Source organism: Microtus oregoni, unplaced genomic scaffold, assembly GCF_018167655.1.
Source record: "Microtus oregoni isolate MIOR12 unplaced genomic scaffold, Mior012 000018F_ref0000195, whole genome shotgun sequence".
Lineage (NCBI taxonomy): Eukaryota > Metazoa > Chordata > Mammalia > Rodentia > Cricetidae > Microtus > Microtus oregoni.
The window spans coordinates 16,192,093-16,216,970 of record NW_024543077.1 but is presented as its reverse complement, the minus strand read 5'-3'; the positions used below and the strand labels follow the sequence as shown (position 1 = coordinate 16,216,970).

The 24,878-nt window shown below is 43.4% G+C and overlaps 1 protein-coding gene across 4 annotated transcripts in view; it reads left to right on the top strand.

Moving 5' to 3' along the window:
• The first annotated feature begins 1,045 nt into the window (after window positions 1-1,045).
• Window positions 1,046-24,878, top strand: part of LOC121459086 (cilia- and flagella-associated protein 69) — an 87,441-nt gene continuing 63,608 nt past the window's right edge. The window contains exons 1-5 of one of the 4 annotated variants that reach the window (XM_041668595.1): window positions 1,046-1,326; window positions 9,770-9,829; window positions 12,529-12,594; window positions 21,538-21,647; window positions 24,297-24,373. In XM_041668595.1, the coding sequence (XP_041524529.1) occupies window positions 1,207-1,326; window positions 9,770-9,829; window positions 12,529-12,594; window positions 21,538-21,647; window positions 24,297-24,373 (433 nt within the window). In that variant the 5' untranslated portion in view covers window positions 1,046-1,206. Of the gene's footprint in view, window positions 1,327-9,769; window positions 9,830-12,528; window positions 12,595-12,640; window positions 12,708-21,537; window positions 21,648-24,296; window positions 24,374-24,878 lie in introns of those variants that run through there. The other 3 variants (XM_041668594.1, XM_041668596.1, XM_041668597.1) reach the window with 3 other exon arrangements.

Genomic DNA, 24,878 nt, shown 5'->3' with positions numbered 1-24,878 from the left:
CAGTTTTGCTAACTTGTTAATTAAGCAGGGTGCAGACAAAAGCAGAAGAACTACATTAATATGATATATTTTTTAAGTATATACTTAACTTTCTTCATTACTTGTAAATGTACAAATTGTATGTAGATTGATATATTTAAACTTTGCCTTGGTTCTAAGAAAATAATTCATATCTTCATGATGTTAATGATCTGCGGGACTGTCAACATATTGAAACATTTCTATTCTCAAGGTGGAACTTTTTTCTCATATTTTATACTATTTATCTTTTGTTGAAGTAATTGAACATCTCAATAGTCCGTTTATCCATTTGTGTCTGCATTATTATAAATAAGGAACAGCCAGGCGGTGGCGGCACACTCCTTTAATCCTAGCACTCGGGAGGCAAAAACAGGATCTCTCTGAGTTTGAGGCCAACCTGTTCTACAGAGTGAGATCCAGGACAGGCTCCAAAGGTACAGAGAAACTCTGTCTAGAAAAACCAAAAAACAAAAACAAAGTTGGGCTGTTGATTTGCCAGGTCGGAGAACCCATTAGTGAAGAATTCAGTGTTTTTTGAATTTGAAGTTCCCACCCCAGGCCATACCAGACACCCAGCACCAGGGGCTCCAGCATTCTAGACAACCACTCTACTGCCTGAGAGCTTTCCAGCACTGTAAGATGCCTCATTTGTTTGTCTAACTGTCAAGTTCGGCCACTAAAGTACAAAAGAGGTAAAAACCTGGGAATTTAGGCTAAATTGACCTGTTCTATCTTTGGGAGAAAGCTTAAGAGGTCGGCTTTCGACGATGTGCCAATCACATGCCTCGGACCGCATCCCACAGCCAGCTCTACTCGTCCGCCCCTCACAGGCACTGATCAAGCAAGGGCCGTCGCCGCCAGACTGAAACTCTTGGAGCAGACCGCGATCTCACTCGCTGGTCTCCTTTCTCTTACCATTGCACACCTGCAGACCACCGTTGACAAAGTTTGGCTCTTCCGGCTTCCGTAGGCCCCGCCCCTAGCAACGCTCGGGCTTGTGTTAACGACTGGCACTGCGCCCTGGTCCGCGTGTGGGCAGCGGCAGCAGCTGGGTGTCCGCCGCCTTGCTGAGGCGGGGCCCACGGCCGCACTTTCCCGGTCTGTCACCTCCCTAGCTCCGGTGGCGCTGCGTGACATCCGGCGGGTTCGTGGCACACCTAGGACCGCAGGCTCCTACCCCCAGCCATGTCCACCGTGGAGGCCATGGCCACGGCCGACGCCGCCGAGGCGGGCGGCAGGACGAAGTCCAGCAGTCCCCGCACGATCCCGGTGATTGGGGTGGTGACCCCGCGTGAGGATATGCAGGTACCGTCGGGCTGGACAGCAGGAGCGGGGAAGGGCGTGAGGTTCCGGGGCAACCGGGTGGAATCCAGGATCAGAGCGAGCCTGCGGGATGGAGAGGAGCGGAGTTCGTCCCGGGGGGCCGGGCGGCTGGCGAGGGGGGCTGGATGTCGTCAGCCAATCTGTCTGGGGACTCTAGCTGCGTGGTCCTCCTGGAGAGACTAGCTGCTCTTTGGATTGTGGCCACGAAAGGAAGGGATCCTTCTTGGTGACATTTTATTTGATAACCAGATCACTTTTTTGTGTTGGGGTTTTGACTGTAGATCCGTTTTAAGGGAGCGTACTCTTGGTATAAATATACTGCTGCTGAAGCTTGTATTCACTGGTAGGCAGATGCTGTTGGAGAGCTGGGGACAGGACTGCTTTTCTTTATTATGTTTATATTTAGTTTGGGGTTTGCTTTTGTTATAAACGCAAAGTTAAGTTTTTAGAGTTGGGTTGAGAACCCTCTCTGCCTTACCCAACACTAATGGTGTATGTGTGTGTGTTGGGGGGGGGAGGGGGGGCTCTATGGGAATTCCTGTTGGGGCTTCCTAAGTCTCAAGCTGCGTCAGGAACTCTGCCTCCTGCGTTCACGTCCTGGACCCTTGGAGAGTTACTTGGGAGCAGCCAGTTGGCTGGGGACTTTTGTGGGAACTGGGTTGAGGTCTCTGGAGGCAGTCACGCATTTATGCAACAGCCCACAGAGTACAGCACTTTTACATAAAGAGAGAATGCCAGGGGACTTTACCTCATCATCAGTTTTGTGGAGGTATTCCAGTACAAGAGCGAAGAAGTGTAAGCGACCACGGTCTCTCCACTCCCTGGGCTACAGGGAAGTTCAACATTGCCACTTTATTCCTAGGTACTGGGCACTAAGTAGGTGAGTTTGACTCTCATTGGTTTGTTTGGGCAAAGATTAATTACATGAGACAGATGAACAGGGGTTTACAGAGAGAAATACTTTCAATGGATCACTGCAAAAGAAAAAGTCTGCAACATAGGAAGTAACATAGCTGTATGTGTCTTGTGTATTTGTCTCCCCTTCACATTTTTAGAAAGTACTGCAAAGGGTGGGGAAGGAATTTCTACTTAAGTAAATGTAATGGAAAACAATTTAGAATTAGAAATCTCCGTGGTCTACTCTTGGATTTTTTTTTTGTAATTGTTTTACAACTTTTTCTTCCTCTTCCTTCTTTTGGTTTTTTGGCACATGGTTTCTCTCTCTAACCCTGGCTGTCCTGGAACCTACTCTGTAGACCAGGCTGGTCTCAAACTCACAGAGCTCTGCCTGCCTGTCTTTGGAGTGCTGTGATTAAAGCATGCACCACCACAGCCTGACCAGGCACTCGGGTTCTTTGCTCACTGTGAGGCCTGGTGTTCCTAGTAATACTTAGTGATAACCTTAGGCCCTCTGCTCAAGTCAGCAGAGAAAGACCTTTGGACACTTCATATTCTCAGTTCTTTCGAAACAGTCCACTTTGGCTTGCTCTCAAGAGACAGGCACACCACAGCTTAGGAGCTGTGACGTCAAAGGCAAGTGGTGGTGATAATGGAAATGACAATAGTACTGGCGTCCATTGTATCAAGCTTAGTGTAAGTCCTGGGACTGCTCAGGGAGTCTGGGCACCAGAGAGCCTGGCTTCCACACCTCAGGATCCCCATGGTAGGAGGAGAGAACGGACTTCTCAGCGTGTTCTCTCGCCTCCACACCTGCCTCCCCATACAAAATAAAAGAAGTAGATGTAGAAACCTATTAAAATGTTGATTGTAAAATCTCGTACAGCTGAAATAATGCACACAGAAAGCATATAGAGTGCCCCTGTGCTGAAAAGATTCAGTTAGCACTGCCGTTCTTTCTTCAGGGGGGCAACAAAAGCTTAGAGTACCATCTGTCATTAAAACTCACAGAGTCTCTGAAATGTTAAAGTAGCCGCCAAAGATTTCCTGCTATAAAGATGCTATTTTATCAACCTTTCTTTTAAGGGCTGTCTTATTATAGATCAAAATTTGAAGCATTTAAATCACCCTAACCTGAGTATATGTATATATGAGAAATTGGCTTTTGAATAGAGTTATCTAGGAACAGATAAAATATGCATGTTATTTTGTACATATTTTATGTACTTGTGGTGTGTGTGTGTGTGTGTGTGTGTGTGTGTGTGTTTAGGGGCATTGGAGCTGGTATGCATGCCACAGCACCTGTGTGGAGGTGAGAGGACAGCTTGCAGGAGTTAGCTCTCTCGCGCCTGGGTTGGTCCCAGGTATTGAATTCATGTTATCAGAGTTGGAAGCAAGTGCCTTCACACTTTAAACCTTCTCTCCAACCCTGTTCTGTGCACTTGGAAGGGCATCCTTCTCTTCGACAGCAAGCGACATTAGTCAGCATAGAAACAGCCTTTGCAGGAGGCAGGAGTAGCTGCCATACTCTCCAAACCACAGTCAATTTCCTCATCGTAGAATGGAATTATGGGAAAGGTAGAGTGTAAGTCTGAAGGCAGTTGTAAACAGGGGAAATAGTGGTTTCCGAATCTGGAATTTTAGTTGTATGATGTTTTATTGTTGTGATTTGCATAGACATTCTACTTGAGCACTCTAAGTGAAACTTTTCTGTGTAGGAATTTTGGCTTTGCTTACAAGAACGGTTCTTAAAGCTTTAAGAAAACTATTGTTTTTTTTCAGATTTTAAAACAATAAAATCCCCTAGAATTTAGTGATCAGTTTTTAATTATTTCATTTGGTGAAGTTGCTTTTCTTTTCTTTATTGATTCTTTATGGGGTTCACATCATGCGTCCTGATCCCATTCATCTCTGCATCCCTTCATATCTTCTCTGCCCTTGCAGCCTCTGCATCCTTCATGTCTACTCTGCCCTTCCAGCCTCCTCCACAAAATACAATAGCTTTTAAAAGAAAAACAAAAAACCCAAACCAACTAAACTAACGTACAAAAATGTCTTGTGTTCTTCATCTGTGAAAGAGATTTGTAACTCCTTTGTCCTGCAATTATTTAAGAAAGATTTGTGGAGCATTTAGCACCATGCCCATCACATGTATTGTACGAATCCCTGTAGTTTTGTTATGGCTCTAACCACGACAGCTTTCCTTTCTTTCTGCTATTGTTCTTGTTAAACTTTGATGATATTTACAGGGTAACTAAACCTTCATGAGGTCTGGTGCTGTGGGGGCTTTCCTAGAAATAGTCCCAGGGCTCTTGGCTCTGGAAGGTAGTGACATTGGGCAGTAAAGATAAAGTCCTTGTTTTCTGAAAAAGAAAGAAGAGCAACGATGCACTTTTCCTTGCTCAAATGGAGATCAGGAGCATCTGGTTGGTTACCCTGTGTCTGTTTCAGATGTAGCTCCCCGCCCTCGTTCTGAGGACCACACATCCCCTTAGAGCGGAGCTTCTCACACAGTGTGTGCATGAAGAACACGGGAGCATGAAGTGCAGACTGGAGGAGTCTGCAGCTCCGGGCTGGACCTCCGTGTTCTCCTGTCCTAGCAGATTTCCAGGAATGCTGGTGCTGTTAGGGGAAGGACCTATTATTTCCCACTCTGGGTAGCAATTCAGTGCACTGTAGCACTGGGAAGGTATAAACCATGCTGTGGAGTTTCATAACTAATTCCTGGAAAGCTCGCCAGAAATAGTTTCCTGTGTTTCCAGTTGCAAAATAACACTGAAGCACAATTCCAGCCCTCCCCCAACTAGATCAGGTAAAGTTATGTTATAAAAAATAAGAGGCTGCAGGTGGCGCCTCGAAAGACCTGCTGGCTCTCCTTTTCTCTCACCACAGACAGCATCAGTGCTCTTAGCCTGTCCGTTGGCTCACATCTATCTCCGCCCAATCTGCTGTCCTGAGATGCCGTGTCACACGTTGTTATGTTTCTTCCTTCCCTAGACACTTCAGTTCCTTTCAGGATACTATTGCTCACCATAACTAATATGATTGCCTCAAAACTGTTTACCTTCTCTAGGCTTTTTCCTAGTCTATAAAACCGGCCTGTATTGGTGAGTATTCCCTGAACGTAGATGGCCATCACAGTCTTACGAGGAGCTTTTGGGAAACACTGGGCATGTCTGGGCCCTACAGCATGTTAAATCAGCTATAATAACCAGTGTATGGCCTTACAGTGCTCCCTCAAGCCCCACAGAAACACCAGAACCATTGAGCTGCTGCTGTCTAAGCTCAGCGCTGGCCTGGGAAGCCTGAGTCCCAGTTCTCCCTAAATAGCTGATTCACTGCTTACATCACTTCCGAGAGGGCAGGATCTTCCGCAGCATTTTTGGTGTAATACCCAGTACAATGCTTAAGAACATAGGAGCTGACGTTAAATAGTGCCCCCCAGACTGTCCCAGCCACACAACTGTCCCCACATTGTGCTCCTGCTAGCTCAAGTCAGCTGTTTCTGTGGCTGTCCCCATCATGGTCTTGACCCCTTTGCTCATATTATGGCTTCTCCCTTTCTTCAGCTGGACTCTGGGAGCTCAGCCCAGTGCTTAGCTGTGGATCTCTGAATCTGCTTCTCTCAGTTACTGGATGAAAGTTCTATGATGATTATTAGCGTAGTCATCAATCTGATTACAAGGGAAGGTCAGTGCAGGTATCCTCTTCACTGTTGCTTAGTATCTTAGCTGGGGTCATCCTTGTGGATTCCTGGGAATTCACCTAGTGCAGATGTCTTGCTAGCCCCATATGGCTCCCTCAACCAGGATATCTCTTTCCTTGCTCTCCTCCTCTGTCCTTCCCCCATCTCGGCCATCCTATTTCTTCTTGTTTTCTTCCCATTCTTTCTTCCCTCCCCCTTCCCTTCTGCCCTCTCTTCTTCCCCCACCCATGATCCCAATTTTCTCAGAAGTTCTGTCTATTTCCCCTTTCCAGGGGGATCCATGTATGCCTCTCTTAGGGTTCTCCTTGTGTTTATATTAAGGAAATATATCTTAATATTGTCATGCCTTTCCCTGAGCTCCTTTACTCTGGGTTCAGAGTAGAAACATAAGTCTACTTATACACTCTTCCATGGTTCAATCACTCTGACTTCCTGACTTTTCAAGTTTGCCAAGGATTCCAGTCCCCAGACTTTTGCCCTTTCTGTGCCCATTGCATGGACATTATCCCTTCCTTAGACACAGCTTCCTGTCTCACCTCCTCTAAGACGTGACTGAACTGGTTGCCCTCTCTGTGAGTCAGTCCTTCACTGACGACTCAAGCAAGCCAGTATTTTATAACCATTTCATTTTCTCTAGAACATTGTAATCAAACCCCGTGCTGTATAACTTACTGACTTTATTGTTGCATGAGGAGGGTGGCCCTTTGTTTGTCCCGGCCACCCAGCTAGCTTACACCCGAAATAACCGCACAGAAATTGTATTAATTAAATCACTGCCTGGCCCATTATCTCTAGTCTTTTACTGGCTAATTCTCACATCTTGATTTAACCCGTTTCTATTAATCTGTATATCACCATAAGGTTGTGGCTTACTGGGAAAGATTCAGCATGTCTGATCCTGGTTGCTCCATGGCGGTTCTCTCACTCTGCTTTCTTTCTCCCAGAATTCAGTTCTGTCTTCTCCGACTACCTAAGTTCCACCCTATCAACTAGGCCAAGGCAGTTTATTTATTCATTATCCAACGATAGCAACACACAAACAGAAGGAACTCCTACACCATTTCCCCTTTTCTGTTTAAACAAAAAGGAAGGCTTTAACTTTAACATAGTAAAATTACATATAACAAAACAGTTAACAAGCAAGAATTACAGTTAGAACATTTATCTCTACTTTATCTCTTATTGTAATGTTACACTTAATGCCCTCCATAGCATATTGTTTATGTAAGCAGATTTTGTGTCTTTCCTTTTCATACTACTCACACCTATAACAATGCCTGAGACAGTGAGGACATTCAGTGTTATGGTTGTGATTAGTTGCCTAATTTAACCCAAACCCCCAGTTAGACCATTGAGCCCATGCTCCAGAATCCTGTGCCCCAGTTTCATTCATCAGATGTCCTGATGCTTACACCGTACTGCAGCTGATATTCAAGATGGGAATGGGGTGCTCAGTCAGTAGCGTGATGTCCCTAGAAACCTGTGAGAGCTCATCCTCAGCCCCAGTACACACCTCTTTTCCCAGCACTGTCTGTCTCCTATGGTTCCTTACACCAACAACGTACCCTCACCTTCCACACACTCCTCCCCCCGCCCCCCGCCTGCCACATCCAGTTCCTTATTAGATCCTACAAATTCAACCTCCTGGGTGTATTAAGTCCATTTTCTGTGGTCTGTATCCATTGCTGAAGTACACACTTCTGCCGTGAGCTAGTTCCTTCTAGTTAGGTCACCACACTGCAGAAAAAGTCATCATTTTGTTATTTCATTCTTCTGGCTAAACCCTAAGGAAGACCACCCAAAAAGACAGAGACTATTTAGTTAACACTTGCTGTTGGGAAGGAGTCATGCAGCATTGCTTACTTTTTGCAGAGAATGCAAGACTGGCACGAAAGCTTGATGTGGAGGGTAGGTTGTGATGATTGGAAATGGTTGCCTGAGAAGCATGCGGGAGGCTGGAGGCTGGACATCCCATGTAATTGCAGTGCGAAGCATAATTGAGTATTTTTGCTGTTTCTTTTTGGCTTTCTATGATTGATCCCGAGTTGAAATCAGGAGGTAAGACAGTGGAGCAGCTGGAAGTCAATGATCAAATTTTGATTTTTCTAAGACTGATTCTGTAGAAGTTATGGCTTGCCTTCATAGATTGCTGTGGAATTTTCAGGCTGAGCCTGAGTTCAAGCTAGACTACATAAGTAATTGTCAACAGACAAGGCTGGGCATTGTCTATATATATATTCCATCTCAAAACATTCAGTGGCTTCCTAAGTCCTTTGTATGGCATCTAGAGCCTTCTATATTACTGCTGATAGCTACCTGAGATCAGGACAGTAAGCCTGTCACTCCTGAAACTTAGAGCCTGCCGATGAAGGCTTATGGAGAGCTGGAGGGTAGAATGTATCCAGAGTGACATACAGTGATGGTGCAAACACGACATACAGTGATGGTGCAAACACAACATACAGTGATGGTGCGGGTCAACACAACATACAGTGATGGTGCAAACACGACATACAGTGATGGTGCAAACACAACATACAGTGATGGTGCGGGTCAACACGACACACAGTGATGGTGCGGGTCAACACGACACACAGTGATGGTGCGGGTCAACACGACATACAGTGATGGTGCAAACACGACATACAGTGATGGTGCAAACACAACATACAGTGATGGTGCAAACACGACATACAGTGATGGTGCAAACACAACATACAGTGATGGTGCAAACACGACATACAGTGATGGTGCAAACACAACATACAGTGATGGTGCAAACACGACATACAGTGATGGTGCAAACACGACATACAGTGATGGTGCAAACACGACATACAGTGATGGTGCAAACACGACATACAGTGATGGTGCAAACACAACATACAGTGATGGTGCGGGCAAACACGACATACAGTGATGGTGCGGGCAAACACGACATACAGTGATGGTGCGGGTCAACACGACATACAGTGATGGTGCGGGTCAACACGACACACAGTGATGGTGCGGGTCAACACGACATACAGTGATGGTGCAAACACGACATACAGTGATGGTGCGGGTCAACACAAAAGAAATCCTTGCTGCTTTCCACTTTTTAAGAAAGGTTATCTGGGGAAGAAAAATTGGATACAAAACAATCATGCACCATTCAATACTTTTATTTCAATACTTTTATCTAACCCTCAAAGCAAATATTTCAAAAGTTGTAACACGAAAGGCTACCCTATTTGCCTGTAGCTATATCTGTATCCATAAATTCTGGAAACGCAGGAAGAAAAGAGAAAGTTAAAGTAACCACAGGGCACAGACATTGTTAAAACTCCAAATCCCAAAGGCAATGTTATTTTTACCAAGCTATTGGTTAATGGTAAATATAACAATTTAATGATTATTGTTAACAGTTGTGAGGTTCTCCAAGACCCTACCCCTGGACAAGGGGCTATTGGCAATTGATGGGACTAAGAGTCACTTTTCTTTGAGGGGCAGCCTGCTGGCAGGTTGCCAGGCCAGATTTAATAACTTCATAGCCACGTACATATGGGTGGCTTTAAGTGGACTCAGTGGGTTATAAAAAGTAAAAGAACTGGAAACAAGAAGGAAGATATAATGGGTAAAAGGGGGTTGGGAAGGGGGAGAGAGGGAGTGGGCACATATATGTATGTATGTATATATATATATATATATGATTGAGATGCACTGTGTGAAAATTCCAAACAACATATGTGTGGGGTTATGGGTGGTGGTGTGGGAATGTGTGTACTTGACTTAATTTCTTTATCCCCTTGGGGTGGAATAGTAACTGCTGTGTATTTCTAGGGTGTTTTCAAGTCTATGGACCTTAATCGTATCATCAAACTTCTTGAAGAGAATGATAAGGTGAGTAATCTTGGAGAAGTTACTTTGCTCTATCACTTAGAAACTCGTATGTCCCTGAACAGTAATGGGCATTCCCTCTAACATAAATATTGTTATCTCTTTTGTTGAAACTTTTCCCCACAATATATGTTTTGTAGTCAAGGAACTTAAATTTAGTATGAGAACCAATTTGTTTTCATAAGAAGGTCAAACCCAACTATATTGGCTATGATCAGAAGGACCTGCAAGAGTAGAGAATGGACTTTCAATTCTGGGTTCATACCTCAAGAGCAGAGAAAGAGCCATCTATCCTGTGCTAATAACTCTTGCTAAATAGGACTGGAGAAGTAGCAAAAGGACACTGAAGAACTAGAGAAAATTTCTAATCTGAGTCAGGACATGTAAACAGATTTATATATACACACACACACATACATACATATATATGTATATATATGATTTTTTCTGAGAAAAATGATGAGAATACAGAGAAAATAATTTTTCTTTTATAAGACTAAAAGAATGTATTGAGAAAAGATGTACTAACTGTGTATGTTTACATGTGTATGTATATTGTGTATGTATACATGTGTTTGCATATGTTTTCACACCAACACTCGCCTAATGCTACCCAGGTATTGGTAAGTGCCTCAGAGCTAGCACTCACTATAGAATTACCGGTAGTCATTTTCAAATATGAATGCACATTTTTAATAAACAGGAAATAGATTGACTCAGGTATAGCCACCTAAACAAAGTAACATTCTATGATTAGTAAACATAAACATTTAGCTATTGCTTTAACATTTTTAGTTTCTACTTTTTTGTTTGTTTGTTTTGTTTATTTGTTTGATTTTTATTTTTAACTTAGCAGATTAGAAGGATGAAAAGTTTTATTTATTTATTTGTTGTTGTTGAAAAAATTTCCGCCTCCTCCCCGCCTCCCATTTCCCTTCCCCTCCTCCCACTCCTCTCCCCCTCCCCTCACTCCTCTCCCCCTCTTCCCACTCCTCTCCCCCTCCCCCCACTCCATTCCTCCCCCCTTCTTGAGTCTGAAGAGCAGTCCGGATGGATTCCCTGCCCTGTGGGAAGTCCAAGGTCCCCCCCACTCCATCCAGGTCCAGGAAGGTGAGCATCCAAACAGGCTAGGCTCCCACAAAGCCAGTTCATGCAGTGGGATCGAAACCTAGTGCCATTGTCCTTGGCTTCTCATCAGCCCTCATTGTCTGCCATGTTCAGAGAGTCCGGTTTTATCCCATGCTTATTCAGTCCCAGTCCAGGTGGCCTTGGTGAGCTCCCAATAGATCAGCTCCACTGTCTCAGTGGGTGGGTGCACCCCTCGTGGTCCCGACTTCCTTGCTCATGTTCTCCCTCCTTCTGCTCCTCAATTGGACCTTGGGAGCTCAGTCTGGTGCTCCAGTGTGGGTCTCTGTCTCTATCTCCATCCATCGCCAGATGAAGGTTCTAAGGTGATATGCAAGATATTCATCAGTATGGCTATAGGCTAGGGTCATTTCAGGTTCCCTCTCCTCAGTTGTCCAAGGTACTAGCTGGGGACATCTCCCTGGACACCTGCGAGCCCCTCTAGAGTCAAGTCTCTACTTTTTTAGAGAAGGAAAATAAACAACTACCAAGAGTAATTTATCTTTTTATGACTGGTTTTTGTGAAGTTTAAGTGTTTAAATTGTAAAAATATCTGCATTAAAAAATAAAATGCAACTATGGAAAGTTCCTTATAGTTGTTTTTGTTTTGAAGTTAGAGTGGAAAATATAGACAGTGCAAGAACTTTTCAGGGACAGTTTAATTTGAAAAGGGGTAGAAGCAAGCAAGATAGCTCTTTGGGTAAAGGCATTTGCTATCAAAACTGAGTACTTGAGCCGGGCAGTGGTGGCCCACGCCTTTAATCCCAGAACTCAGGAGGCAGAGGCACGCGGATCTCTGTGATTTTGAGGCCAGCCTGGTCTACAAGAGCTAGTTTCAGGACAGGAACCAAAAAGTTACGGAGAAACCCTGTCTCAAAAAATCCAAAACAAACAAACAAACAAACAAACAAAAAAAAAAAAAACCTGAGTACTTGATTTTAATCCCCAGAACCCACATGGTGGTAGGAGAGACCAAACCTCCGAATGTTTTCCACTGATGTCCTCATGTATGCCATAGGATGCATGAATGTACACACACACACACACACACACACACACACACACACAGAGAGAGATACATACACACAAGTACTGTAAGTGTGAGGTGAAAGAGAGGCACATATCAGGGGCTTGTTATTAGTTGACGCATGAGTTTTGGAAACATATTACTGTGTCGAGGCATATTAACTATATTGAAAGTCTGTATCATCCAATGAGCTTCTGTATGGTCAGGACAGAAGCTGTGAGGCTTCACGTGAAACTTTGTTTTCCTTGTTAGTATATTTTTTGCATTTTCCATCACCAAAATAAAAACTCTGTTACAGATAACTAGAAAAACAATGTGCTTTATTTCTTCTTTGATAATTCATGTTCATTACTGAATTCAGTTCTTCCTATCCTCTTATAGTTAGCATGTCTTGTTCTCTTTTCTTTATGTGATATTGTATCCATATATACATTTGCTTTTTATGTAAGAATTACTTAGTAATTTCAATGTGTTTATATACAATAAACTTTTAAAAATCTTAACCTATTAAATGGCACAAAAGAACTAACAGACCATTTATTTGTTTTAGGATGACTTAGAAGAAAAACAACTTAATAGTGTCATGAAAGTGGTACAGTGTTATCAGTATGGATTTGTATCCTTTATAGATATGTGTGTGCATGTTCCTTTCATTCTTCTAGAAACACTAGAAAATGTGCTGGGTTCCTTCCTCTTGCCACATTAACAAGGTGTCACAGACCAGGTCAGGTAAGTTTCTTATCTGATCGTTTTAGAGACCAGAAGCTCACTTGGCTAATGTCATGGTCCCAGCAGGGACTGGTACACCAAAGATTCAGGAGGGAGGTGAGGGGCCATTTCCTTGACTTTCCCACCTGCTCGTGAGCTGGCGCCTCCCAGTGGTGTTACTCTCACCTCTGCTTTGTTCTAGCGTCGCCTCCTCCTGTCTCTGACAGTCCTCACTCCCATTTCCCCTTATAAGGGTCCTAATGATTACACTGAACCCATCTGGGTGTTCTAGTAGAATACTCCTGTCTTCATTTACTTTTTGTTTTGCTATGAAATGCCATGACCAATAAAACCCCCTGGGGATCAGTGGGCTTATTTCAGATTACAGTTTATAGTTCACCGTGGAAGGAAGTTGAGCAGGAACTCAAGGCTTATTTCAAATTATAGTTTATAGTTCACCGTGGAAGGAAGTTGAGCAGGAACTCAAGGCTTATTTCAAATTATAGTTTATAGTTCACCGTGGAAGGAAGTTGAGCAGGAACTCAAGGCAGAGCTGAAGCTGAGATCTTGAAGGAACACTGCCTACTGGCTTGCTCCCTGTGACTTGCTCAGCTGCCTTTCTTTTCCAGTTCAGGACCACAGCCTTAGAGGTGGCATTGCCTTCCATGGACTGGACCTTCCCAGGTATCATTAATGGAGAAAATGCCACACAGGCTTGCCTGCAGGCTTGCTTATGGAGGCAGTTTCTCAGTTGGCGCTCCTTCTTCCCAGACAACACTGTCTGTGTCCAGTCAAGTTGACACAAACTGACTAGGACAATTTCCATTTGTAAGTCGCTTTGCCATTTAAGGTAGCCTCTTCAAAGGTTTCTGAGACTAAGACATGGACATCATTGAGAAGCCATTATTCTCTGCTTTATTATCTGTAGATAATGTCAATTTCTGTAGATTCAGAGGCCATCAATAGAATTAGGAGGGCCAAGTCAGCCTTATTTCTGCCAATATACAGAGCAAGTTTCACCTTGACTACCATCTTATATCTCTTCCCTTTATAAAGTAAGCTATTAGAAGATCAGATGGGATAATCCCTTACGACAACAGACAGGAGCCAGTACTCAAGCCTCAGACCTATCTATCTGTGTGCAATAACCAATTTTAGGCTGGTGGCTATTTGATTTTAATATATATATATATATATATATATGATTTGCAAAGCATAAAAAAGTTTCCCAGTTACATTAGATTGTTATACATACTTTAAAATGTCTACTCTCAAGCCTGGCGTGGTGACGCATCCATATAACCTCAGCCTTAGGAGGTAGAATCAAGAATTCAGAGCCTGGCTCCGTACATAGTGAGTGTGAGTCCAGCCTGGGCTAAATGACAACCTGTTTCAAAACAGTAACCAAAGTCAACTTTCACTTTTTCATCTGCCATAGACTGTAACAGGGCTCCAGATCAAATTCGGCTGTGGGTAGAATTGGACTGACTCTTGCTGACAGTTGTCTGATTTGGTCTAAAGAAGATGTCCATCTAAGAACAACTTGTTCCAGGTCAAAACATTGTAGAAGTTTCTCTAAATGTTTTCTTTATAGTAGCCTTGTTTTATGAGGATCTGTAGGAGCAATCTGAGAGCTTTTGTGTATTAAGTACTACCTATTGGTAGCCAAGAAAGCATACTAGCAAGTGATTTCTCCGTGGTTAATTTGACACCTCAGTATTTCGAAACCTCCACCATTGTTTTTCCTTACGATTAGACAGCTGGTTGCAAGTGGCTCTGTTTCTGAACACCTTTACTAGGCTGGCTTTAGATGTTGTAAGACTGTCTGGAGTTAAATTAGGGAAATACCACTTCCCTAGGAAGTTGTTATGAGACTTCCTGGGGAGATGGGAGCAAATATCTATTCACCTAGCTATCACTGATAACAGACCAGAGAAACAATTCTACCTAGTCTAGCTTGGTGAGCCAGTGAGTCAGTTGTGGCTAGTTGCGGAAGTATACACACGCCATTGCTTAACGGGAGTATGGGTGACTCAGTGGCAGCTGCAGCACCCACCCCGCTTGAGCGATGACTCAGAAACGCTGCACACTCAAGCTTCCTGCATTGCCCATTGGCAGTGTGCCAGTTCCAGAGTCCCCTTTCCCAGCAGCTGTGGGTCTCTACAACCCTGAAGAGAGGGACTTTAGGACTCTTGTAAGTTTCCACTTCCTAAACCTTGTGAGTTTTGTTTGCTTCCTAAGCCTTAGGACCTTCAGTCCTTTTTTCAGGAGGGAATGCTTCAATTAGAAGGAAATTTCTACACAACCCTGCACCCCTTCATCCAGCTCTTCCGTTCTTTCTGCCTTCCCTTCAGCATTTCCCTTGAGTCTTGGAGGGGCTGATGTAGACCTTGGATTGGTTTTCTCCGTCTGGGACTGAGCATTGAGCAAGATGCCTGAGCAGCACTCATCTGGGAAGTTGTTTTATGAGAGGCCGAGGCTGGCTGTAGAAGCAGTCTACAGGTATCAACAGAAGTGTTTAGAAGGTGCTTACCAAGCAGATTCCATCTGTGCAGCAAGGCAGTGGTAGCTGCATCCCCACTGAGACCATGACCTCTCCAGTCATGGGCTTTCCATTTGGCTCTCAGTTCCAGATGTGGATCTTTTATGGAGTAGGCCTTCAAGATGAACAGACACTGACTGCATCTGGAACAGTTGTGCCCTGGTTGCATTAGTGGGTACATTTTTCACAAAATGTTGGTACTGTGTAGTTGCAGTGTGTATAGCTAGGGAGGGCCATTGACAACTGTTCTCCTTCTACAGCCTGCTAATGCCTATGGCACTATAAACCCAGCGAGCAGGGAGAAAGTTTCCAGTCCAGTTGCAGTTCAATTTCTTCATGTCCTGTGACCAAAGCATGTGGTATCAATACTATGTAGGGACCTACGGTATAATTCTGGCATGCAACCAGTAGCAGTGGCAATGGCCTTTATGGTTTGGGCTGCTTTGGGAAGACTCCTTGGCCAGTAACTCACAGGAAAGTAGCTTACCCCATCATTAGATTTTCATTCAACAATCTTACGGCTTTGGGGAATGACCTACCTCCCTCTCTCTCTCTCTCTCTCTCTCTCTCTCTCTCTCTCCTCTCTCTCTCTCTCCCCTCTCTCTCTGCATGTTTCCTTCATCTTTCACATTCACTCAAAACTGGTTTTGATTATTTTAATTCAAATTCTATGTTCCATGCAAATGTTACATCAGCTGTAGCTGCACAAAAGTGAAAAGGGGAAGAGAATCAGATCATAATGGCTGATAGTTCTCATACAACCCAGGAGTTTCTTCATTTATGGATTTACCACCTGTTCTTCTCTCCTGAAAACTATTGTTCTGCCTGCTACCCAGCCCTGTCTACATCAGATCTGAGGAATGGGTCTTCCTAGCTATGAGGGACATATTATAATATTTAATAAATGGTATGAGGCATGGTTTCCACATGGACGAAATGTGATACTGGCAAACAGGGAACTCTGAACAAAAGTTCCAGGAAAGAAAGTACACCTTCAAATCTGCAAGACTGATGGATTAGACCTTCAGTGGCCCTGAAGCGGTTGGAACATTATAGGTCCAGAGTCTAATTGCAGTTTATGTTGGGTTCTCTTTAGCTCCCTAAATAGCCATTCCTTCCCATCTCTGTGTGGACCTAGCATCCTGTGAATAACAGACAAAAACCTTCTGGAAGGTATTAGAAAGCTGCGGCTTCCCCCGACTGAAAGGCTGGGTGTCCGCATATGCTGCCTGCCCCTAGAGACAATACTGCCCTGCTTTGCTGCAGCACCTACTTAATGCTTCTACTCACGCATTTGGAAAGTGTTCATTGTTCTGTTACTATAAACTGCTTCCACACTGGAACATAGAATTTGACACTGCATCTGTCTTCCCAGGCCATGTTCACTCAGATTTGCTCCAGATTTGTCTCTTATCCCTGCTGAAGTGAGAGCTGTGTTTTTGCATCAACATTGCATGTTGTGATAACCATGACTCAAAGAGATTTCCGGAAAAATGGTTTATTTTGGCTTTCAGTTGTGGAGGGTGAGTTCACAGTGGAGGGGGAGGCACGGCAATAGGAGGCCAGAGAAGGCCACTGTGATAGCACATCTTCAGTCACATGCAGAAAGCACAGTGCAAGGACTGGAAGTGGGGTGAGGCTGTCAGCCCCCAAAGCCCACCCGCAGTTCTCCAAGGAAGGCTCCCATCCATAACCTTTGTAGACAATGCCAATAGCTCAGGATCAGGTGTTGGAATACGTGAGTCTATGGGGAACATTGCTCATTCAGACCACCACACTATATAACTTTGAGGGACACCAATATTAAATCCATAACATGGGCTAAAGATTAAGAGTATTGCTGGGTGTAGTGGCCAAGTGCTTTAATCCCAGCACTTGGAAGACAGAGGCAGGTAGATTTATTACTTCAAGGTCAACCTGGTCTACATAGTGAATTCCAGAACAATCTGGGTTACATAGTGAGACTCTGTTTTGAAAACACCAAAAAAGTAAAAAAAAAAAAAAAAGAGAGAGAAAGAGAGAGAGAGAGAGAGAGAGAGAGAGAGAACATTGCTGAGTTTGATGCCTCATGACTGTAACCCTGGCATTTAGGAAACTGACGGTTACTGTAAATTGGAAATCACTTGTGCTAACTAGTAACTTCTAGGCCAAGTGGATCCACAGACCCTGTCTCAAAAAACTATGTGTGTGTGTTCTGATATGTAAAATTTTTAGACTTAAAATCTACCATATATGTATATTTATTTTTTGAACTTTTTTTAATTTTACATACCAATCCCAGTTCCCCCTCCTCCCACTCCCCTGACCTTCCCCCCATCCATTCCTAAGAGGCCTCCCATGTGAAGTCACGGAGGATCAGGATGTGTTCAGGTCCACTGCTCCTGCTGCTCAAGCAGGTTCCCCAGGTCTGCAGGCTCCAGGCTGAAACTGTGGCTGCAGCTGCTGATATGCCTCTTCCTCAGGCCAGCCCTGGGTGTAGGTCCGGGCTCAGGGTAGCAAACGACTTTCACTCCCAGCACACTGTTCTTTGCAGGAGAGAAGGGCACGCCGTTTAATCTGGAGGCATAATTCTCTGCCTCCTCGAACAAGCTTAGACTTCTTTTCCCACCAGTGTAGAATTTTTTCATCCACAACATGGAACATTTAATGAGGACATTCGTGAAACAATGGCATTTATATATACATTGTCTCCTAACAGAGAAGTATCCAAGTTTTAATTATAAATAATAGTTATTTTTAAATATTATCGGGAACTCTAAAATAGTAATAGACTGATTTGGTTGATGATACCCTTTACCAGACAAATTCTGCCCGCATGGCTGTGCACCAGTCTTGAGCAGTCTTTTCTCCAGGGTGAAGGGGTGCTGTCCTGAGATGAAGAGGGGGAGCTGCGTGAGGACTGTGGGAACGTCTCCTGAGCTTTCCTGACGCCAGGACAAGCTTGGTCTCTTGCATCTTGTTTTATCAATTATACCTTCTGTGAACTTCTTTCAGATTTTCAAGCCTTCTGGAAGTTTACTAGCATAGAATTTAGCTTCTGTCAATTTTTCCATAGGAACTCTGGCTGGACACAAGTCTCCCCACATTTGATTTACAGAAACCCGGGAACACTTGGCACACCTTTACCCTTTACCTTTTACCCTTTACCCTTTACCCTTTGTCTGCTTTGCCCTTCTTTCCTCTCTGCTAGGTTTCGTTTTGTTTTTCACTTTACATACTTGAGTTGGATGCCAGACCCATTAGTGTGATGATATAGGTCAGATTCACCAGAATCTTATAATCTCTATAAGAGTATGTAATCAATAAGATTATATTCACCATAGGGCTCAGGAAAGTCACATGACGTCCCTCCTAAATCAACCTTTTCGAAACATTAGTGATCAAGCACATGTCTACCTGGCCAGGTGAACTAATCACTGAGTAACACCACTGAGTGTGAACTCAGTTCCTTCAGTAGTGTCTGTCTCTTTATTATCTTCCAGTTCCTGGTATTCGTGGGAACTTGAGCCAGCAATAACCAAGTGTCCCTAATAGTGGGACATTAGTCAGCCATCAGGAACTGGTTTTCCTCGCCTTGCCTCAGATCCTGCTGCTTTTCTTTCTAAGAGGGAAGTCCCATTACTGAGCTTCTCCACAGCCAGGGTGCTCAGGCTGAACAATCTGTCCACTGCCGTGTCCCATAGCCTTGTGAACCAGTGACAGGCTCTGCCGCTACTCATTGAAGAGAGTCCCAGTTCAAGCAGTGAGGGTGCTGAGGAGCACGCGGTTATCGTATTCTTCCTTCTGGGCCATGATTAGTGCTTCTGTCTATATGTTGAGTGATGGGATTTTCCTTCTCTGCTAAAGGTAAGATTTGAGGGATGTCTTCTATCATGTCAACCATGTCCACTTCCTCACTGCCCATTCTTAAGACATGTTAAATCCTGGATTCTCCCTTCTTCTCTATGAAAGGTCAGATCCACCATGTCCTTCCTTGTCCATTGGTAAGCCCCACCCCCACCCCTGCATCTTGGATCTGGGGTTTCCCCTTCATTTCTCTTAACTATCAGACCTGAGGGGTGTCTTCCATCACTTCTACTTTGTTCCTGTCCTCATCACTGTTGGATTCTTCCCATGAGTCCTAAGTTTCTGGACCTCAGGAAAGGCTTTCTAGTACCGCTCTGACTTATGCTCTGTCCCTTCCATCATGGCTTATGGCTCTTGGTTGAATTCGATCATTTCTAGCTGCTTGGCAGGAGTGCTGTAGAAATTATCCACCAAATTGGAGGCTAACATGGAGGGCGATAGTTTCATGTCCCTTCCCATTCTAACTCCTCTTTAAACAAGCACTTTCTCTGTCTGCCTCATTTGAATATGCCATTACATATAGCAGTGGTCATGCCAAGATCAGCACAACTTGCTGGCCCCTCTTGTCACCTGTGCTACATCACCTGTGCTACTCTTGGTGGACTGCCATGCAGTGTCTAGTCCGTGGACTGTGGTGGACTGCCGTGCAGTGTCTAGTCCGTGGACTGTTGTGGACTGCCATGCAGTGTCTAGTCCGTGGACTGTGGTGGACTGCCGTGCAGTGTCTAGTCCGTGGACTGTGGTGGACTGCCGTGCAGTGTCTAGTCCGTGGACTGTGGTGGACTGCCGTGCAGTGTCTAGTCCGTGGACTGTGGTGGACTGCCGTGCAGTGTCTAGTCCGTGGACTGTGGTGGACTGCCGTGCAGTGTCTAGTCCGTGGACTGTGGTGGACTGCCGTGCAGTGTCTAGTCCATGGACTGTGGTGGACTGCCATGCAGTGTCTAGTCCGTGAATGTTGTCAGAGTGTCTACTTACTCATGCAGGGGATCCCATTCATCAAGGAGACATCACTCCTATACCGCATAAAGATGATGACCAAATTTGGATTCCCACCCCACCACCCTAAGGTGTTCCATCGGAGACAGCTCAGACTTGGCTGCACGTCCTAGCACACATCTCAGGGAGCATGCAGCCACACTACCACAGGAGCACACCACCCCTTACCACACGGAGGAAGGTACCATATTGGGGCGGTCCTCCGCGGACATTGCCTTCAAACTGATGAGCCACAGGGGCGTGTCTCATCACACGTTTCTGGAACCATACAATCTCTCTGTCCCAACTTATCTTTGCTTCTGTCTGTTCCTGTTTGACTTTTCCTGGGGAGACATGAACAGACCTATTTAACTCAGAAAAAGCACTGATGACAAACCAAATAAACAGTTCCGCCCAAGCCTAATTTAGTGACTTTATTGGGGTTACTTGCAGGACCACGGATGACTCAAAGCACACCTATCACTAATGACAGTGAGAATTCACAACGCTGCGTCCTTGCAGCCTGTGTTTACCGCCCCTCATAAATTCCAGCTTGTAAGATTTTTTTTTTAATTTCTAAGGCATAGGAGCCGCTTCTTCCTACAGGAGTGAATGTTTCAATTCAGAGGTGATTGCTACATAACAGAAGTTAACAGAGGTGTTCCCACCCCTGCCTAAGCAGCTCACGGCAAAGCTAGAGAAAATAGGATGCAACCCAGATCCTGAAGTCATAACCACCATGATCTCTCAGATATCAAGCAAAGTCAAGGAGATTTAGTTTTGTAGTAATCATGCTTTTTTAAACATGCAAAATAGAATATGTTTTTATCTGAAGATCTAGAAGAGGTACATTTGGCTTTTATGTGAGTTTTAAATAAAATAAAATCCCAACCAATTTAATGCTAATTAGAAAAATGCATCTGGGAGGGCAGTGGTGGTGCACACCTTTAATCCCAGCATTTGGGAGGCAGAGGCAGGCGGATCTCTGTGAGTTCGAGGCCAGTCAGGTCTAAAGAGCGAGTTCTAGGACAAGCTCCAAAGCTACAGAGAAGCCCTGTCTTGAAAAAGAAAAGGAAGGAAGGAAGGAAGGAAGGAAGGAAGGAAGGAAGGGTGGCGTGGAATTGCTTTTGCTAGCAGTAGGCAGCCTGTGTTAGGGAAGGTATATTGTGAGGTGGATGTCTGACACAAACATCCCAGTGAAAACCTACAAATATAAATACACACACACCCCTGAACAAAATAAAGTACTACATTAAAATAAGATTTGAGCTGTATCTGTTTGTGTTTTGAGTTGAAATAAAGGTTACTAAGACAAAAATAATGTTGCTAAAATATAGTTACAAACTTTTCGCTTTAGACTTGAAAGTAATAATTAAAATAATGCTTACCACATTTAACAAGATAGAATTTTATAAGCTCTCTGGAGGAAAGGCCTATAGACTTGTTTACAAATCTATGATGATTTTATTTCTTAACAAAACATTGAAGCCTCTAAGGGATCTGGCACAGGTGTTTAAAATCCTGGGTCTGTGTGCAGAAAAAATTCAAAAGCAGCCCTGTTTTGTAGAACCTGCATCTGACCTTATAAAACTGTGCGGGTAAGTTGTTTAACTTTACTTTGTACTGCTATATACTATATTATGCTTTGTTTTTTATTGCAAAGGTATCGGATAAAGAGTGTATCAATAATATAGAATTTAGCTGGGCAGTGGTGGTGCACACCTTTAATCCTAGCACACAGGAAGCAGAGGCAGGCAGATCTCTGTGAGTTCCAGAACAGTCTGTTCTACAGAGTGATTTCCAGAACAGCCAGCACTACACAGAGAAACACTGTCTGGAGAAAAAAAATTTGTGTATGTATGTGTGCGTGTGCGTGCATGCATGCATGCATGCATGTGTGTAATACAGAACTAAAAAACAAAACTTAAACAAGTTGGTGGCAGGATTTGGACAGTTATTATTTCAAATCTTGCAGTCTCAGATTGCTCCAGAAGAGATTATATTGAAGTGTAAAATACTTAAAGTTGTCACTCCTGCGTGATTAGTAAGCAGGTGAGACTAAAGGATTGTAGTTTTTTGAGAGGATCTTTAAATAAATTTATCGTTACTTAGTTTGATTTTCTTTTTTCTCTTTCTTTGAGAAATTTGACTCTCACAAATATACTTAGTTCTGTGTCAGGTTTCATTTGATCTTGTAATTTTGAATGAGGGAGAAAAATATAAACTAAAGGTAAGAGTTATGAAATTACCCTGCCCTACCCTCCTCTACTGCAGTTCCTGCAGCAGCGCTGGAAGAAGCACAGATACATAGAGAATGCTTCTTTGCTGCCACACAGTGGCTGCTCTAGACGCTGCTTCAATGGCCATTTTCTGTCCCTGAACTGTTAGTAGAAGAAACTTCTTAGTTGGAAATGAGTCATTTTGGTGATTTTGTCTTCTAAATCTATCTACCAATTTAATATTTTAAATAGAAAAGTGATATTATTAGTAGGACTATGTATATATACAGGGACATTCCAAGTCTTAAATTTAGCAGAAGCCAAATAAAAAATTCTGGAGCAATTTCTGTATTATACTAAAATAATGAAAAATGATTTCCCAAATGCTTACACTTGGCCTTTTAAAAAGAGATCGAATAAATAAGGAAAGAAGTTTCTTCTAGTGCTGTCATGCTGGCCTCTGACTGTTTTGTGGACAGCCCTTTCACTGTGGGTGCTTGCAGGACCTAAAGACTGGGTTCACAGCGTGGCCTCCAGGGTCGCTGCTGCACAGAGCTGCTCCTTGGTCTGTGCGGTGTCTCAGCATGCCATGCTGCAGCTCTGCTCACCTCGCTCTTCCCTTCCCCTCCCTTTGGGGTTACTCACGTCACTAATTTTTTATGTTTCAAGTTTCCACCTATACTCATCATTTCGCTACACCCAGTCCTCACTTGGTTGTCTTCTCAAGAAAAGTTTGGAGATTAAAAAATTGAAAATACATCAAGTTTTTTCTCTTTGGTCTCTAATATGCTTGTTCATTGTACCAGGAGCACGTCTTATTTTCTGTTTGGCTTTTGAGTTGGACTTCCCACACCTCGACTATTTATCCTATAGGAATCTCCTTTGGCAGAAAATGAGAAGATGGGACAAGATATTTAGAGCTTTAGGTTTGAGATCTTTAGCTGTCCGTCAGTCGATTAGATAACAAATAATGTTATTTTTTTCCTAATTTAATTCTAAAGGAATGAATCCCCATAGAAATTACAGAATTGTCTCTTTGTAGCTTGCCTTGATATACTTTTAAATTCAAATTAACTTGTGTAGTCTAAATCTACATATAATAATTCTCAATGCCTCTTTCCAACTACTGGGTAAATGCTTTTGGAAGACATGAGCTAGGAGTCATTTATATAAATATGTTATACTTCAAATAGCACAGGAGATTCAAACAGTTTATATTTTAAGAATTAACTTTCATCTGTCCCTTGAATTTTAGAATAATGACCCACAATTCATAAACTTGATCTTCTGTGATTTATAAATAAGTATTTTCAGATAACTTTGATTATTGTAACTGTGAATTGAAAGTCTCATAGAATCAATATTTTTGAAGTTGGATTCCTTGTTGTTCCCCGAAGCATTCTGTTCTTTTGTAAATACTTCCAATCCAGTTCATATGGAGGGGCCCTGACCTTCAGGAAGAAACAGCCCATTAATCTGGTGCTTCCTGCTTTACAAACTTCAGGGAAAGACATTAAACATGTTTAAGTTTTAGTTGAATCTTCCTAACTGTGATTATAACTATAATTTGCTATGACTTTGCCCTCAGAAAGATGATAAATAAGTGTTTTATCAACAGGGATGAATGATTACTTTATTGGCTTGTGCCTCTCTTCATTCTTTCTTTGTTTTTGTTTTTGTTTTTTGAGACAGGGTTTATCTGTAGCTTTGGAGCCTGTCCGGGAACTAGCTCTTGCTAGAGATCCACCTGCCTCTGCCTCCCGAGTGCTGGGATTAAAGGTGTGTGCCACCACCACCCGGCTTGCCTCTCTTCATTCTTATGGAAGTGTTTTTTTGTTTTGTTTTGTTTTTCTCTCTGGTTAGTTAGAAATACAGTTTTCTTTCTGATTGTTGTCCCTGCTCCACACTAAAGAATACAATCGGCCAGGAGACAGTATCGCTTTATTCTTTAGAAAATGAATACCCCCCTTTGTAAGTAATGCGTCAATCCACTGACTAGTAATTCTGACATCTTTGTTCTTATTGAAGCTTGCCATTTTTGAAAAAGAAAGTATCAGATGAAATAACTTATACTGAAGACACTGCTAATTCACTTGCTCTTCTGGGTAAGTTAAGATGTCTTAGATGGGGACTCTAAGATGGCAGGACCAATGTGGGGAAATGGGCTTGTCTGCTTTCACTGTCTCCTTGACCATCTCTTCCACCCAAGGCTCTTCCCTGATTTTATAGTTGAGAGTTATTAGGGTGTGCTCAATGGCGATTCTGGAACTATTTTCTCCTGAGGTGTTTGAGGCAGACTTTTACTTTTTGTACATGTTTGATTTGATGTATAGTTTAGTTGTGGGTTTGTTGACCTTTTTTTCTTAGTTCCTTGAGAGGTTCATGCGACATATTTTGACACCTCACCCAACTCTTCCTAGATCTAACCCCCCAATTTTGTAGTGTACTTTTGCCCATCGAGACCATTTTGTGGGTGTATGCTCTTTCACTAGAATGTGTCCTCTTTGAGAAGTGAGTTTCTCCCTCCACCAGCAGTGATCAATAGCCAGTGCTCTACCCTGTCTCTATGCTCCCTTACCCACTGGCTAGTGCTCCACCCCGTTTCTGTGT